This window comes from Vanessa cardui, chromosome 3 (assembly GCF_905220365.1).
Source record: "Vanessa cardui chromosome 3, ilVanCard2.1, whole genome shotgun sequence".
In the NCBI taxonomy this organism is placed as follows: Eukaryota; Metazoa; Arthropoda; class Insecta; order Lepidoptera; family Nymphalidae; genus Vanessa; species Vanessa cardui.
Window position 1 is genome coordinate 10,060,024 of NC_061125.1, and position 19,191 is coordinate 10,079,214.

The 19,191-nt window shown below is 30.8% G+C and overlaps 1 protein-coding gene across 2 annotated transcripts in view; it reads left to right on the forward strand.

Annotated features, from left to right (window-relative positions):
• The first annotated feature begins 3,763 nt into the window (after positions 1-3,763).
• LOC124543923 (myosin-1-like) overlaps positions 3,764-19,191 on the forward strand; it is a 135,121-nt gene continuing 119,693 nt past the window's right edge. For both annotated transcript variants that reach the window (XM_047122249.1, XM_047122250.1), the window contains exons 1-4: positions 3,764-4,029; positions 12,573-13,070; positions 15,884-15,997; positions 17,366-17,443. In XM_047122249.1, coding sequence (XP_046978205.1) covers positions 12,684-13,070; positions 15,884-15,997; positions 17,366-17,443 — 579 coding nt within the window. In that variant the 5' untranslated portion in view covers positions 3,764-4,029; positions 12,573-12,683. The remainder of the gene's footprint in view (positions 4,030-12,572; positions 13,071-15,883; positions 15,998-17,365; positions 17,444-19,191) is intronic.

Sequence of the window (19,191 nt, forward strand, 5' to 3'; positions counted from 1 at the left end):
GATATTTGGCAGCACACAGAACAAATAGTGATTTATGATTGTTACACGCAGACCTATTTAGCAGTTATCACGTTTTAAAATGAAATAATTTTTATTTAGAAGCAAAATTCAGTAACTAAATATTAAAAATAAAACTTCAAATTTAAAGTTCAAGTTAAACTTCAATAAAAATTCAAATGATATTTATACGTACATATATCTGTGAATTTAGTATAGTTTACTTGAATTTAAATTTAGTTGAATTTAAAGCGTAAGCGCTCCTTTTTCATTTAAATTAAGAATGGAACGTTATTTTGTTTCTATGTTGGCAAAATTGACCCGCTGATAATACTGAATTGGAATTTCGGATGATTCACTGCTTGTTGTGAAGAAGAATCTCTGGTTTTAGTTAAATAAATTAAATTATATATATTTAGTCTTCAAAAAATTCCAACAAATAAATATAGATTAATTCAAAACTTAATAATGCGGAAAATTTTAAGATATATAAATAGTTTATTTTTTTGGTCACGTAATAGTTTCTGCGTATATTTTTTTTATTTATTTAGATACCTAATCATAATTCAATAAAAATGTTGATATTTGTTTAACATTTATATAAACCGATTAAATATTCATTGATGAGCATTATAAATCGGAATTAGTAGGTTCATCTATCAGTTTAAATTCAACCCCATTACGAAAATAGTGCCTGTTACTGTATGGAGGGAGAGGGACTGGATTTTTTAATCGTTAGGGAAAACTTATGAAGAGCTTTATGGTTGAATTATTATGTTTGTTTATGTTTCAAAATAAAATATTTTTAATCTTCTTAATAAAATAAATATTTTTATAATACATATGGTATGTAAATAACGACGATAGTTGGTATAAGTGATAGGGTAAAATACCTCAAGTTACTAAAAAAACTGAATATGTATATATAATTAAAGTAGACTTATCAAAGCACTGGGTGATTCCATTTAAAAGATCGCTAACGACAAAAACTAGAGCTATCTGAGTACGTAAAGCGTCATGTACTTTAATAATGACATCAATCAGACATTATAAAAATATTTCAGTGTAATTGAAAATGGTAGCGAAATAGATAAGCACAGGATAACATTCTCTACCGATTTTGTTTCTCACTTATTGATTGTATACCTAAGTGTATGTACTGTATGTCGTGTACCGAAATCCTTAACACTATGTCAATGATTTCGGTTGGTTTATGTTACGTCTATTTCATATTTTATCTAAATCCGTTCAACCGTTTTAGCGTAAACAAGTTCACATACAAACTTTAACTTTTGTTGTATTAGAATAATTATAAAATATGTGCTATGTTTATGGTCAGGTTGGTAAACTCAAAAGCTATTAAACTATGAACGAGTTTTCTCGTAGTGACTCTGTCCAATGAGATATCAATTTTCTAACCGATCTGTTTTCTGAGGAAAGTCGAATAATTTGTAATGACCCCGATTCCTCATTATTTGTATCTATTTATTTAAAAGTGCTAAGCTACGTATTTTACCAACAGATATTAGAAATGAGTCTTGTGTAACCATTATGACAAGAAAAATCTTATGTTTCAGAAATTAGTTAACCTTTATGAGTTACTCTTTATGACTTTAGAGTGAGATTTAAGGTAATCATCTTGTTTTGTATGTTATGTAAAATTAAATCATATTATAATATTGACTTTTAATCAATGACTATCAAGTGAACTAAACATCCGACCATGTTGTCGCACCTCACTGGGTACAGCTGTAATTTAACGATTGCCTGGTTATATAATTGTATTTAACCATCTTTGAATTTTTATTTGTCGATAAAGGGTAACTAATGAGCTTCTTACCGGTTCTTTTTGGTAGAATCTGCATTCCGAACCGGTGGTAGCTTCACTTAATATAGTTTGTTAAAGACGATTCAATAGTGTATATATAAGCTTTCTTTAATAAGTACCTATATTTTGATTTGATTTATAGAAATGGCGAGTTTCGAATTTTTTATAACAAAGAAGCTATACGTCATAAATATATATAAATTCATCAAAATTATTGCTCAGATAAAATGAACACTTATATCATTTATGTTAAATCGTAGTGTGGTGTATAAAATTTTGAAAAATATACGTTAATTTTCTTTCAGCGCTTTTTATTGCCTGATTTGAAATTTCAAATCGATTTAATTCACTAATTTAAAATGTGAATGTTTCAACGTTTTTGTTTCATTTGATGTCATGAACTATTTCAATTATTATTGTATATCAATCAATGATATTCTAATAAACAGATATGTTATATCCAAACTAAACAACAGAAAAAGGTGTGCCGCGCCGGTGACCGTTTATTTTAGTTTATTTTTACATTTCGTTAAAAGTAAAAAGGATAGCTTGATAAAAACAATAAGTAAAAGGGATAACTAGATGTTTTAATTACGCAAAACGTATTACTACGTAATTATGATGTATTATAACGTATTACTACGTAAAACAACTAAAGGCAAACGTCCCAATTAGGACGTTTTCTAGTCTTCACTTTTTGCGCGTTAATAACATATCTGTTAACTACAATATCATTGATATCATTGTTATTATATATCCAAAGCAATTCCAACATTTTTTCAATCTTACAATTCAAATATGTTTTCGATCTTGTTAGTTTTGTTATAAGTAAAATATAATAATACAATGATGAAAGAATCTGTCTATCTCATAGACAAGACTTTAACGAGTTTTTCTTAGAGTTTCTGAAATAGTTAAATTAAAAATACAATTAAAATGGAATCTATTACTTACAATATAGAATTGAAATTTCCGTGGAAAATAATGTTGAATACGAATGTTTATCTATTAGTAAACTCGTGCCATGTTTGTTTAGATTTTCTTTAGAATACATTAAGCAGGAAGGTGAAGTTATTTTTACTTTATCGATACACTTGCTTAACTTTTTTTGACCTATAAAACTCTCGTTTAAATGAAATAACATCTCAACCAAAATGTACATAGACTTCAAACCAAGATACTAGTACTATCTAATCTTTAAAAATCTTAAAGAGAACGTTTTTTGCTGAATTCTTATTTTAAATATTTAAAGTACACGACACATTGTCATGTCGTCTTATCAATTTTATTACAAGTAATGCACAATGCGCCTGTATTGTATCTTGAGAAGCGAAGAATATTCATATTAATTTTATAGTGAACAATACTTTCAAGCGTCCGTGCGTGTTATTTTTAGGTCAATAGCTTTGGGATTCGCTCATCGTCTAGCTGTTAGCTGTTAAAAATTAAAATGAAGATTATCGTGTGCATAGACAACACGCCAACTTTTTTTACAATGTACATTGCGTTTTAGTTTTTGCCTCTTATTTGAACCTATTACATAAAATCGTAGATAAGTGTTCACTTACCTTTTGTTATCACTTCAGTATTCCTGAAATTAATGTAGTATAATGTTTTAAAAGAATATTATTATTTTTTTTTACTATTTTTCTCTCTGCTATTGATGTTAGCAATTATAAAGTAACCAATATTTCCAAGAAAAAAGCTGTATCATAATTTTTGCCTATTTAAAGCACATAGGAAAAATTCTAAAGATCTATATGGTTCATTTGTTTTACTAAATAGGTATATTGTTTTAAAAATGATTTGGGGCTTTGGATATCATTGAAATAAAATTTAATAGTGGAATAAAAAAATGGGGATTATTATAAAAAATAGGCCACATCAAATATTTCATTACTAAATGACGCGTGTGTATATTTAGTTGGCGACTGGGCGGTGATCCGCCCACTGAAACTCAGTCTCGTCGTCCACTCCGCGCGGTCCGCCGGTTTCCCGCCAAATTGCTTTTTTATTTATCTATTTATTTATTACATAGTTTAAAAGAACGCGTGTGATTTGTTTACAAACCTTCTTATATATTTTTGGGAAAAGGCAAAACGCGTTCTACGGTTTGAATTCGATATTCAAATTGTACGTTTTGGATGCTTTGGTGAATTTGTGTTATTATATAGAGGATTTATCGAGGATTCTTTTTTTAAAAGGTTTTAATTTTTTCTATCTATATTTTATTCATGCAATAAAATAACTGATAATTTTTTGGGCTTTTCGGCTGAATTACAAGCATTTTTATTGAAAGCCGTTTAATATTAAATTTAATTTTATTTGATTGGTGGATAGTACCTACTGGTTGAAATTAAAATCCCTACGTTTAAGATATTGTTTGTTATTTCATAATCTGGTAAAAAAATAAAGCTGACTTTAATATTTTTATATTTGATTGATTAAAGTAAGTAATTTAATTTTTAATATAAAAGTAATTAACTTTAATGTATACAATAGTATTTATGAGAAACTGATACGGAGTGTTGCTTTCACGGGCATAACTTTATCACGATAAAAATACAGATGATGTAAAGAACGCTCATAGCATCTTTTATTTACGGTGCGCAGAGATGAAAATTTCAAGATTTATTTCAGCTGTTAATCACGTCAATGTTGCCAACTGTACGGCACTAATCTTTGTTTTTACAACTGGCGTTGTACAATGAAGAAGAATTTGAAATGAGATTGCATCAAAAAACTACGGAAGTTTACTTTTAGACTAAATATCGTTAATAATTAATCGTTGTAGATTAAAATGAGTATTTATATATTTAACTGTATTGTACTACTCTAGACGAAGAGAATTAGATCTTTGCCTATTTCGAAAAACACGCAACATTCAAGCACTCAATGAGTTCGTTCGTGCTTTTACACTATTAATTTAGGGTTGATGTAGTGTATTTTAAAATAAAACGCTGAAAATTATAATATTTTATGGTGAATTGGAAACAATACTCCATATATAGCAAAAACGCACTTGTAATATTCTTCCTGACGAGTTACTTTCGTGCTACATAACACATGTGGTTAAGATTTCGTTTAACAAAGGAGTCCTTAGTCGGCTCTACAGATCTAGTGTAGACTTAAGATGGTTCTATTATAACCTGTCGAAATCACACTGACAAGCGATGATAAAATAAAATATGTACTTTTTTTTATTATTACTTGGAAAATCACAATTATTATCGAGTTGATGTATTGGATGATCCAACTTATGACGAGTCATCCCAATCAGATAATCTAATGTAAGTTTAGACCAACTGATGATAATGGTTACTACAGGACATTCCTCAGAAATGCGGAACTGTACAATTTAATAATGAAAAAGTGAATGACTTTTTCATACTGGCAATGATTTTTACCATCAGTAAGGATCAAGAATATTCAAACAAGGAAGACAAACTTTTTTTTAATTATAAAATTTTGTGTATTTTTATGGCAAAAAACACAAGATTTATAAGCCCATTGTTTCGATTTACAAGAGGCAATTGTATTAGGGGGAATAAGTTTGCGTGACGGACATTGTAATATCATTCCGTCCACAGACCAGACTGACGTATTGTTGGACTTTTTTAGTATAGTGTAAGGTTAGTATAGGTTTGTATATGAGCCTCAAATGATAATGCTACAGAAAACATGGCAGACATCATAATTATGTATTTATTAGTAATTACAAATATATATTATTTACATACATATAATAACGATTAATAAAATTATTTGTGTGATTTTAGTGTCTACTTTTACAGTTTTCTTATGTGTCTTAATTTTTGGGATTTTAATGACGTAGGAGTTCGATTATATATATTTTTTATAAGATTCTATATGCCGTTCTGAATGTTCAAAACGGTATGAAAACAATTACGCGAATTGGGAAAAGTATCAAAACTAACATGACGTTATTTATACTTCTATACTAATACAGTGCAAACTCGATGTTACAAATCGGTAGGTAACAAGTAAATATACGTTATATCAAGAAATTCGTTTAACTGAGGTTAGTTATGTTGAGGTTAGGTTGGTCTAAAATTCACAGTTATAAATACACAGGTTAAAAATAAAAAAAATATATATTTTTTGTTGTTAGGTTTTATACACCTCAACATTACGTACTCATCTTGTTCAACTTCTACTAATAAATTATAACACATGTTTATCATATTATTTTATGTATTTTCTGTTTAAAAACAATTAGATGGGTAATGCATTATTTTTTTCTTACACTAATAATCAAAATTAAATGCAGTGAAATACGTAAAAGTAGGTACATATCTTGTTGGGAATTTTATATAAAGGTTTTGGATTGACAAAATTCGTTAATTAGAGGTATTTATACTTATTCTTGATAGTTGAAAATTCGTTATAAAGAGGTTGTTCGCAAAAAATGTTTGCTATGTAAAGGTATATTTTACATTGACTCTTATGGACAATTCAAGGTGATTATGAAGAATTTGTTAAATCAAGGAATTCGTTATATTGAGGTTACGTTATATTAAGGTTGCACTGTATAATAAATGTGAAAGGGACGCAGTCTGTCTCTCTGTTATTAGTGTATATTAGTGTGATTTATTAGTTTTATAATGATATAAAACTAATAAATCGAATTTAATGAAATTTTGTGTCAAGCAAATTTAAACTCCAAACATCTGTCAATCAACCCACTAATGCGAGCGAAATCGCAGGCGTGAACTAGTATCTATTAAATAAACTGAAATGGCGCAATGTGAACTAAGACTGCGGTTAAGTCGTATTAAGTAACACTGAATTTCCTGAAATTTAATGAAATTTGAATTTTCATATCACGTTCTTTACCATGGTTCGTGTTGATGTAATTAATATAAACTCAGATTTTAAGTAATAACTTCAAACCAATTGGTATAAATGTAGAAATATCTGAATATAAATTAAAAACTTTGTAAACAGATTATAGATGATTATTAATAATTTTAGGAAAACACATCGTATAAACTAGCAACTACTACTGTACAAACCAATTAAAGGTATAATCTAACATGAAAAATATAATATAAAACCGAAACATACCACTACAAATAACTATTTGGGGTTAGAATAATTAGTAAGCCGTTTTGGGTAACACCTACTCCCCACACCACTCCCACTCAGCAGACAGTCCGGCGGTCACAATTTTAGACAATTGTCCCATCAAACATGAAATATTTACCTACAATATGAATGGACTGACCGACGTAAGATTAAGTACACGTAAGAGAATGAATGAATGAATGTCATGAAAATTATTTGAAAGAGTTTTTGTTTTTGTTTTTTTTTTTACTTTTTTCTTTCCTAGTTATCGCCCGCGGCTTCGCTCGCGTTTTAAGGGATTGATTGTCATGTGTTAGGCAAAAAAGTAGCTCATGTCCTTCCTCGGACTTCAAGTTTGCTTCATACCAAATTTTATCTAATTCGCGTCATTGGCATGGTCGTGAAAAAGCGACAGACATACAGACAGACAACGTTACTTTTATATTTATAATATTAGTAGGGATTCTAATATAAATTACGGACGGGGACGGCCATATGATGGTAAGATGACCACCTTGTGTCTGTAGCTACATTGACTCACTCACCTTTAAAACTTAGGTACTAACTAACTAATTCAACTCAACAGTGCTAAATGCTATTGTTCAGCGGACTTTACCTACCCAGATAAGTTTGTCTATAGCTAGATAACTACGTAATTATTACATTCACAGTTTTTTTAGATCTCAGCAACAAATACAGCTCACGCATAAAATATTTTCCGAAAGTCACGTATGATGATAAATCACGAAGTAAATTGATCAATAAAACAAAAAACAACGTTACAAACTCGATGTCATTCATAACAAACATTGTTTTTGTAGGTCTATCAGACTCTTATCCTAAGGTAAGGTAGATTTTACCTTACCTTTTCATTTGAAACAGACTACTCGGCCCCTGTGGGATCTAGCCGGAACTGACCGGCTAATTAAGTTTTTTTTATGTTATTTTTTTTAATTTTAACATAAAAAAACATTTCGTTCTGGAATAAATATTTATAGACCATTTAATGTACTACAAACATGCAAGGTATGAATTAAGAATTCTGTGAGTCAAACAGAATATATAGGTATGTTACAATAAAAATCGCACTTATTTAATTTTCCGGTTTTATAATCTAAAAACGTTATCTATATTCATACTAAACAATCTATATCTATATATGCTCTGGTTCAATAAAAATCAGCGTAAGTAAATAAAAGAAAACCTATCCAAATATCAAAATTCAAATTTCGAAATTTCCATTGGATCATCGAGAAACAATGAAATATATTCATTTCGGAGCAGTTCTTTCAACAGTCGAATTCACTAAACTTTTTCGTATGTACCAATTATTTCTTTTCCCAGAGTTTGTGAACAAAATTCGTTTTCTTGAAAGTTGATCGCGTCAAGGCGGTTTGGCGCTTTGCCAAGTAATGTTCAGTGGAAATGAGTCCAATACGAAGGTCAAGTATTTTAGATTTGACGTATTTCATTAGGACACCCGATGGCTTTGTTTATGTTAAATAAAGTCATGTTTTTAATTAGATCGAAGTAGAGCTGAGTTTTGGTTTAAAATGTGAGGTGATGAGTGTTGATTACAGCATCGTCTTTTATACATGAGTCTATTGATGTATATGTAATTAAATTCGCTTGTACGAATCTGTGTACATTGATATAATATTTGAAATATAAAATTTTAATATAATAACCAATGTCATTTTTTTCTTAAAGATTCAATATGATCAAACGGGAAGTATACGTTCATAGATCATCTTCAGTTAACAAACATGCAAAAAAATAACATAATTAATGACCTCCTCCTTTTTTAGAAGTTGTTTAAAAAAGCTCTTATTTGTGTTTATTAAAAAAACAGTACCTATTTATATCAGACACAATTCTTCGTGCCTGATATAAAGGGCTTATGATTAAAAAATTCAAAAATATAATGCTACATCCGTAAATAGTTAGCACGAAGAAAATTGTCAAGCCATGTTCCCGTGGTTTAACTACTATAAGTAATCATATCTGTCCACAAAACAATTACAACCTACAAATCTCATCACTGGGTTAAAAAAGAAGGTTTGGAGCTTATCAACCATTTCGGTAAACGAATTTGTGTTGTGGGACTTGTGGGGGCTAAACATGTAACTGGCAAATTTTCATCCGAAGCATGAGGATGATTATGAGTGAGCCAGTGTAACTACAGGCACAAGGGACAGAACATCTTAGTTCCCAAGGATGGTAGCACATTGACAATGTAAGGAATAGTTAATATTTCTTACAGCGTCATTGTCTATGGGCGAATGTGACCACTTACCATCAGGTGGACCATAATATGAAATTTTTATACACTATCGAGTATGAGATGATTTAAAACTAAAATGCATATGTGTTTCTATTTTATTCATTTAAATACATTAATATAGACACGAAAATTCTCAGACGCTAGATATCAAACAGTAGTTGAATGCAAAATGGAAATTATTGAATAACTTTACTTTGAAAAGGAAAATTATTACCTAGAAAACCAGTAGGTATACTCATAACATTTTTTCTACAACGGAAATCCAGAACACTGTTTATAATTTTACGCAATAGGGAGAATCTCTATAAAAACAACAAGTATTTTTGATTATATAGAGTGTAGTCTTTATAAAGCATCTTTTCTAAATATTGAAGCAATAGTGTATTGACCCTTCAAACTTAAATAAAGTAGGTTCATTGACCGAAATAATTTTCTGTGTTTACGTTTGTTTGTCATCGGTTGCCTGGGGCTGTGTACACCATGGGCACGCAATGTGTTAAAGACTTATTTTAACATGTAAAATATCATTGGTTGAAAAGATATTACTTACTACTACGTTTGTTTTACGTATGCATATGTATAAATACTATTCAACCAAAATGATTAATTAATACTCTAGTTACACATATCTCGAAATTTTAATGCATATAATGTTTTATTCATATTTAATCTACATCTATTTTCACTAGTATCAAATAAATTAATGTAACTGTTATTGAATAATATAACAATATTTTGTATTTATTAAAAAAATGAATTAATTTATAGAGATATTTCGTGTCGTGATCAGATACTATGTCAACTTAAAAATCTTACAAGACTGAAAAAGATACTTGTTGTAGTTGTAGTTGTTGGTTTTGTTTAATGAATGCAAATAATAGGTAAGTTTTAATTTTGCCAGACCATTTGTTCTATAACTTCCATTAAATAATACATTGAATTTTGATATAATTCATTACAGTTTGAATTATGACCCCGCAATTATTTCAGTGTATAACTGAACTCAGTGATAGTTTATTTTTTATTTTCTAAGCAAACGTTTCCTTACTTTCTTTTTACTCATTAGACAAGCTCTCATAATCATAAAAATAATGAATTGAAATCACTAACTTTATAAATATAAAATTGTTAATGTATCTCTTTATCCGCTGGCAAAAGTCATTGGTAGATACATAAAGAGTTCTATAAATCGTGAAAAAGAAAGAATACAGAATTTAAGAAAGTACGGTAAGTGTTTTTCTACACACTATAATTTTAGGTTAGTTTACTAAGAAGTGTTGACAAAACCGCAATTAATTACTTTTAATTATGCTATCCTTATTATAAATAACTAAGTACTACAGTGCGGCGCTAAATTTGGATTATAAGTGACAAGCAGTTCGTCCCGTATTTGTACGGGAAATATTTATATTCAGTTTCTCATAACATTTTCTCCGCTAAAGTAAGACTTCCAAAAATCCATTGATAGCGGATGATACGCTGTTATCATTAACATATTTTCCAAAAGTGTTGTAAACTCAGTAGTTTTAGTTAGCGTTTGTAGTGAATCAGGAGTCAAGGCAAACAGTTTAATTATATTATACAATATGTAAAGGACTGTAAATATAAAATAGAATGTGGTAAGTGATTATCAACGCCCATAACTGGCACCAGAAATTTTAACCATTTACGTCATCGCCAATGCGCTAGCAACGTTTGAAACTTAAAATATAATCTTAGTCCCTAATTTTGGTGGACTTTTGACCTGTAATCAGTGTCAGTGTAGGCTCATCCTTGTAACATAGGGCGGGTAGACGGGCCTACACATACATACCTATTACCAGGTATACTCGTATATTATAATTACGTATCGTAAATGTAAAGGTCGGAACTATTGTAGGAGTAACTAACATCCGTAATGGAATGGTTTGACTGAATTCCAAATAATTAACAATAGATTAATTTTATTTGGAGTTCGAGGCTCTCTTTCAAATAACTACTGCATAAAGCCCTATCTATGCCGAATGCGCTGAATCTTATACATTAATGAATTTAATAAAGAAAAGGTATCTCTACACAATACAAAATCGCTTTCCATATGTACGCTTAGATCTTTTAAACTGCGTAGTTTTTTCGTAATTCAAACGCAATGGATTTCAAGGCGGTTATCATCAATAAGCCGAGTGATTCAATAGAACGGTTTATATACATATAAACATGTATTATATCAATAGAGAATTCGACAATTCAACTTTTCCAGTCGGTAAAATAATTTTCCTTTTGGTCATAATGCTTCAATGTTAATTTAAAATACATGTAAATATCCTTATACAATTCCGTGTAAAGTCGAGTAGGATAACTTGTTTGAGATGATGCCAGCTGAATGTATTTATATAAGTATTAATTTAATGTTTCCTAAAACACATATGCTTATATGATTCAGAATAGCGTCAGAGATATATTGGGAATATGATAACATTCCTGTATCGCTGCAATAATTATTTTATTATATGAAATGTATTTTATTTCGTTTAAAGTACTTTATGATGTACTTATTTGCATAAAGGTGAGTTATTGACGTTAAATATTACAAAAATCCGTTATATTTTATGTATAATTTACACTGTTAAATAATTAAATAAGTTTTTTTATTAACAAAAACTAAACAACAAATCCTTACGACTATTGACTTGAATTTATTTAAATAAAATAAAAAAAAGTGTATACTTGAGTGCGTATAATAAAGAAAATTTGCAGTCATAACTTATATAATATCAAAATTGCAAAATTGCAATTTTGATTTTGCAAAATTGCAAATTTAAGATTGCAAAAATAAATAAATATTAAAATGAAACATGTTATTCTGTAGATAATATATTAAGGTTCGCTACGGTACACTGGATGCAAGTCGCCATTGTACCGTGAGCATGATTCAGGTCGGGTTCAATTCCGCTTTAATTGGCACAATTGCGAGCGTCCTTTGCCCCTCTCTGCTTATGAAAGTGAGACTAATTTGTTCGTCTAACTCTGATCGTATAATCTAGAGCGATTGAAATGTTCAAGAGAAAATCAAATAGGTATTAAGAAGTAATTGCGCGAAGTGACGATCGGTCCGAAATTTAGTAATTCTTTATTTTATTTTAGTAGAGCTTGAAGCATATACTTAAAATTTACATATACTTAATATTTCACGTCATCACTACACGGCACGAATAGCCATTAGGGAGCTTACTACAACACGTAATTGTGGGGTGCGGAAATTTTTGACGCAATAGGGTGCGTTATTTATATAACAAATAGCTAATCGTGCGTACAAAGTGAAAGATAAAAATCAAGGTGTAAAAGATGGACGATTGATTTTTAACACAATTACAATTAATTTTATTTCTTTTTCAGAATCCGTTTCACGATTAAAACGAAGCAGTGTCAAACGATAACGCGAGCCCTGACTGGGCGAGACCGCGGACGACCGGGACATCCCGAACTATACGAGCCGGTGACGTCACTATGGCGTCTACCGACACTTCGACCTCCAGCCAAATATCTGCCGCAGCCATGGAAGAACACAAGCGCACGGTCGATGAAGCTTTCCTTAATAAATTGAAAGGCCTCGTCGAGCGTTTGAGGCTTGAAAATGCAACCTTGAAGAAGTCGCTCGACATCGAGCGGAGCGAAGTTAGAGCACTTAAAGCCCGACAAGAAAGCACAATCAGAAATATTAAGACTGAATTCAAAAAGAAGGAAGATCTCCTTGAAAAACAATTACGTGCAATAACGAAACCAGAAAAAGATGAAGAACCACCGGCTAATTATAAAGTGGTGGAATTGAAAAGGCTTTCAACAGAAATTCAGTTTTTAAAAGCTGCGAATAAGGGTCTTCAAGAAAAACTCAAGGTATGTAAACTGGAAGCTATTGTAGTTCGGATATAATTTTGCAATAGTTAATTTATTCATATTTAGAAGTGTGGTATTTTATTAAGGTAGTACACAATAATTTCAGCAAGAAATATAAACGTGCTTATCAAAATCCCTATGGACCAAACGATGAAAACCTCCTTTAGGTTGCTCGTATTTAAAGGCTTTTTATCTTTGCTGTCGTCAGCAAAAAGTATCTTATTGCGAGTTCGGAAGAGAGTATACTCATCTGACTTCATCCAATATTGTAATATTCCTCCTTGATTTAAATGGCTTAATATATAATCAAGCCTTTGTAAATATGGACTTCCGTAGCGTAATCCGAAAACAATTGAACAGGGCACTGGACATTCTAACATTGTATGATAAAGCGGTCTGCCGTCGACGACATTCGAAGGCTTCCGACTAATGTATTCTGCGTCTGATTTTCTCAATAGCAACGCATATTGAAATTCTCTATTATCAATGACCCTTTTGATTTTTTTATCATTCATTACTTCAATTTTTTTTAAAAGTTCTTCTGAGTATTCTTCGCTTAGGCTTTTCATGAATAATTTTAAATGTCGAGTATGTACGCCAATGGTTAAATTTGTGTTGAATATTTCAGGTATTCTGTTTATATCTGGTTTATATCTTGGATATGTTATAGCTGATGTGATAATACCCTGAAACATAAAAATACCAAATTGATGTTGAAATTTATAAAATTACTGGTTTTCATCTATACTTTATAGATGTCAAGTTAGAGCGGATATATATAATGTATAATTAAGTGAGCGACTTACATCAATAGCGCAATCTATGACCAAAGAGTATATCATAATTAACAAGACCAACATTCTGAAAATTAGACCAGAAAATTTAATATCAACTGTCTGCCTTATGAAGCACTTAACCAAGTCCAAAATTGTCTCAGAAGTAGATCTCTTATCGGTTATCATGCAAATATTGGTCTCGATCCTACGGGTGATTATGGTTACTACTATAAATATTATAACAGTGAATATAAAAAGCATCAACATGTCGACTGATATAAGTTTTAATGTTGTCATAAACGTGGATTGTTTCGTAGATTTCTTCACCATGAAACATAGTTCGTCTTGAAGCAATGGATATGTCGTATCGATGTAACCATAGTAAGAATTCTTTAAAATTCGAGAGTTTAATTCTAAATCAGTGTATCCGTCTAGCAAATCGGCTGTTACTCCAGTTGCAGTCCCATTTTCTAATAAATCTCCCACTGTGTTTGTATCTCTTGGAGGGAGAGGTATACACGTTGCATTTAGTAGTTTCATGATTGTTTTAGCCAGTATTGAATTGCAGTATACTGGTCCCGTATCATCTGAAGTATATATTTTTCTAAAAACGCTCAATCTTAGTTTATGTCCGTAGAGATCATTGTATAATCGAAGAAGGTATATACTGATATCCTTAATATCAGTTATTTCCTTTATCTCTTTATAAAAAGGATTGTATGAATACATCCTCAAACGATCTGACCATAAAACTACAATGGAATTCGTAATGCTTCTACTCCATAATAATTGAAAATGATTCATCATCGAATAATAGAAATAGCTATTGATTTGGACAGGTACATTTATGACGAATATTACAGCAGATCTTGGTTTAAAAACTCCAGTTCTTGTTAGGGCCTCTATCGCGTATTCACTGTCATCGATAGTTAAATCATCTGAAGTGACTAGATAAGCAGTTTGGCCATGCCTATTTAGTTTCGGTTTCACTTTGGTAGTATTAAGATTCTGGCAACCATTCAAAAGCATGACGGGATAACCGTAGCCATAATTTTCAGTGTATTTTAGTATTCTATTTTCGAAATAAGTGAATTCACAAAAAGTAATAGTGAAAAACCACTGGTTGAATGCGTTAAATATTTTCTGAACAACTTGATACGCAAATTCAGCTTTAAAATACGTTTCATTGTGGTAAGTGAATACTTCATTGTAAAGCACTGTAGACTGATCAAGACATAAGCAAAAACTCGCTAAACCCAATGCAAATATGATTCGAAGCATATTGATTCGCGTGTGGTGATAGACTGTTGAGTTTAAGGGTGATGTGGGTATAGGAGGCCTCATAAGCCGCGTGGGATCATTAGCAGCATATCATCGGGTGATTGGTGTGTTTAAAAGCCGTCAATTACAGTGCAAAGAAAATATTAGCATCGTTTAATTGCGTTCATAACAACATTTTCTAATGCGGTCTTGTCAATTAACGTTTGATTGGATTGCAATGTGTATATTACCCATATAAAAGGACGTAGCGGCATTTATAATTTACTTTTTCGACCTTTTATTTTGAGGGATATATGTATAGTAAAGTAAAGTAAAGTAACAGCCTGTAAATTTCCCACTGCTGGGATAAGGCCTCCTCTTCCATTAAGGAGAGGGTGTGGAACATATTCCACCACCCTGTTCCAATGCGGGTTGGTGGAATGCACATGTGGCAGAATTTCAATGAAATTGGACACATGCAGGTTTCCTCACGATGTTTTCCTTCACCGCCGAGCACGAGATGAATTATAAACACAAATTAAGCACATATATATATATATATATATATATATATATGTGCTTAATTTGTGTTTATAATTCATATATATATATATATATATATATATATATATATATATCCATCTCGGCTCTTGTATGACGTGATATATGTGTATATAGTGATAAAAATTTTCGACCCAGAAATCTTCTTTCTTCATCTTCAGAAGATTTCTGTAAATGGTGATAAAGTATGTTTTGATGTGATGGTTGTTATTGCAGGTTGCACAGGCGGCGGAGTGCGCCCGCGCGGCTGAGTTGCGCGCTCAAGTTGCGAAGCACAATGCGCTCGAACAAGCCGCGCGGAGAGATACGCGTGCACAATGTCATAAATTGGTCAGTATCATTATTTTACAATAATATTTTTATAGTCTCGAAAAGCGAAACCGTGTGAAAATTAGATCTTTGTCAAAAACAATGTGTATGAATGTGTGTCTGGATCATACATCATACATTATCATACATTTTTGACTGTGTTTAATTTTGTTTTATGGAGAAAACTTTTTTGGTAATACATCAGATGACAACGTCTAACATTTTAAACGAATATGTTACGATTTATTTTTTATTAATTTCGTAACTTCTTAGTTAGAATTATATATTTTATCGTATTAATATTTAGATTACGATTACACTGACAAAAATACTCAAAACAGTAAAATAACTAATAAATAACTACTTATAAATATGAAGAAAGTATAGCGCCTGCGAAAAAATAGTAGCAACTACACACAGTAAAGTAACATTGCTTTAAGAACTTACACGACTTAAATATGTGCTTTATCTTAATGAGTGTGAATAAACTAGTTCTATATCATTATATTATCAGATAAATTTCTATGAAGTGTTAAAATACTACATCTTGAATATTTAAGTCAGAATTAGAAACGTAAACAATGATTTGTATATTTCACTATTGTTGGGTGGTACGACTTTTTGCAAGATCACCTGAGTAGTATCAGATTTATTTACGTATGTATGTATGAATGTATGTATGTATATTTTTGAATTGTCCAAAAATTAAAGAAGGTGAACCAAGGAAACAAAATATAATATAAAGCTTTCAAAGCTTGTATATATTCTTTACTTTTTCGCTGGCGGCAGTCATAGACGTTAATCAGTGTTACTGCTCCATTTGCCTCACGCAAACGAAGTAGAGGCGATACTTCCTTTTAATTATATCAAAACCGTGATATTATAATTAGTGACGAAATTCCGTGCAATCATAACGTCACCAGTGAAATTGTAATATGACGAGTTTGATAATACTATTATTAAAGAAGTGGTATTCATTTCGTGTGTAGACGTAGATACGAACTAGATACTAACTCGTGTGTAAACTAGATACTAACCAATTTTACTAAAAGTTTGTTATATATCACTACATTTTAGGAGAATTAACGGGTACCTTTCTTCAATGGAAAAACACATTATTATGTGCCTTTCTTTCTAGGATACTAAACCAATTCGATTTGTTCATGGAGGTGTTTGACGCATACGCGTTGTACCGAAAACGCATATATTATTTACTTACCGCAGATGAAGCTAGAAATTTATAACAAAGATAATATTTAACTTGTTTTCAAGATGTCTAAGATCTCAATTTAAGCTACGGATTCAGTCAAAACTATTTTTAGGGTCTACTTCATTATTTATGGTTATTTTTGAATATTCATTTATTTAATGTAGCGTATTATGTTTTAGCTGGAGGAAATCAAATCGAAAGAGCGAGTGATCATACAGCTGAAGAGAGAGGCGGCTCGGGCAGCGTCAAATGAACAGGTAAGTCTTATTAAAAGAATTCATATAATGTTTTTCTTAACGTTTTGAATTATTCGTTTCCATACAATTAAATACGTGATAAAAACCGCGCGTGAGAAGCGTATTTTCCTTACTTATTTTACTTTTTACAGTATTAAATAACAATTCCTGCGTTAATATTTTAGTAAATAAAATGAAACTCGTTACAAGTAAGTACCTACTTATTTTAACGATGTAAGTTACTTATGAAACTTAACACCATATAACAGCTCATAAACATGGCTTCCCATAATACAAGATCCAGGCAAATCTCGAAGAAAGCCCTACAGTGATTATGGTTTTCCTGTGGTAATAAATTTAACTACGGCATAAAGTCTTTTTTTTTTTTTTAATTAATAGACGTTTATTTTTTGGCGCATTAATATTCTTCATATTATTTAAATAAGGAACGTTATAAAATTTGAGCTTAAAACAGTTATATAACTGTGACGATGTTGGCGTATGAAATATTTTTTGTTTATTTTTTTTTAATTTTAATTACAGAAATGAGTATTTTATATAATTGTATTATAAGAATAAAACACACCTGCGCCATTAGCATATGGCTTTGACAGGTGTAATTGTAGCGTCATCGATCGTCTATTCTTAGAGCTATATAATATGCATATATACGAGTAGGACTTATATCACACAGGCAGATATAACTTTGTGCTTATAAAGCGGACTAAAGGTTCTTTGGGGATTAGTATAAATAGGGCTTTTCTTTCGGTATCAATCTCAAAAACATGTTGAGTGTGTATCAAGAATACATCACTTTGAAATTAAGTAATTACTAAATAATGCTTTTACTTGGTGGTAGAGCTTTGTGCAAGCCCGCCTGTCATCAGATATTATACCGATAAACAACAGTCCGCAGTATTGTTGTATTCCGGTTTGAAGGGTGTGTGAGCCAGTGTAACTACGAGCACAAGGGACATAGCATCTTAGTTCGCAAGGTTGGTGGCGCATTGACGATGTAAGGAATAGTTAATATTTCTTACAGCGTCATTGTCTATGGGTGATGGTGATCACTTACCATCAGGTGGTCCATATGCTCGTCCGCCAACCTATTCCATAAAAAAAAATACATAATCAAACTTGTAACCATTTGTTTCAATTCTAATACGAGAAAAACATACAATGTGTAGAATCATACATTTTACAAGTAACTAATGGTTACACATTTTTCTTGTAATAAATAATTATAAAAACAAATGATGGGTGATTAGCAAGAATACATGTTACATAAACATTGACTTAAATTAAAGATGTAGAGTTGCTCTTAATAAGGAGAGGTATTGAGGTATATACCTATGTATCATTATATGTAAACGGTTGTAAGTACTTACTAACTATGTGACTACCATTAATTTCAATATTTGCCTAAGTTACCTTTCTCTTTCGTTTTTTGATATGTATATATGATATGTATGTATTATTATTTAGCAAATCTGAAAACCATTTCTATTATGTCGTACAAAGCATTCTGTAAAAAAAAAAAACTCGAAACTCATCTCAGAACGAGAACGCGAATTGTTAGAATGTGATATGCGACATTACTACATATTATAAGTCTCCAGGCGGCGTCTGTCTGTCTGTATGTTCGCGAAAAAAGCTACTAAGCGGATTTTAATGCGGTTTTCACTAATGGACAAAGTGATTCATAATAATGGTTTAAATATATAATTATTTAGGGTTTTCATACAAATAACTTAAGTCAGAACGACAAT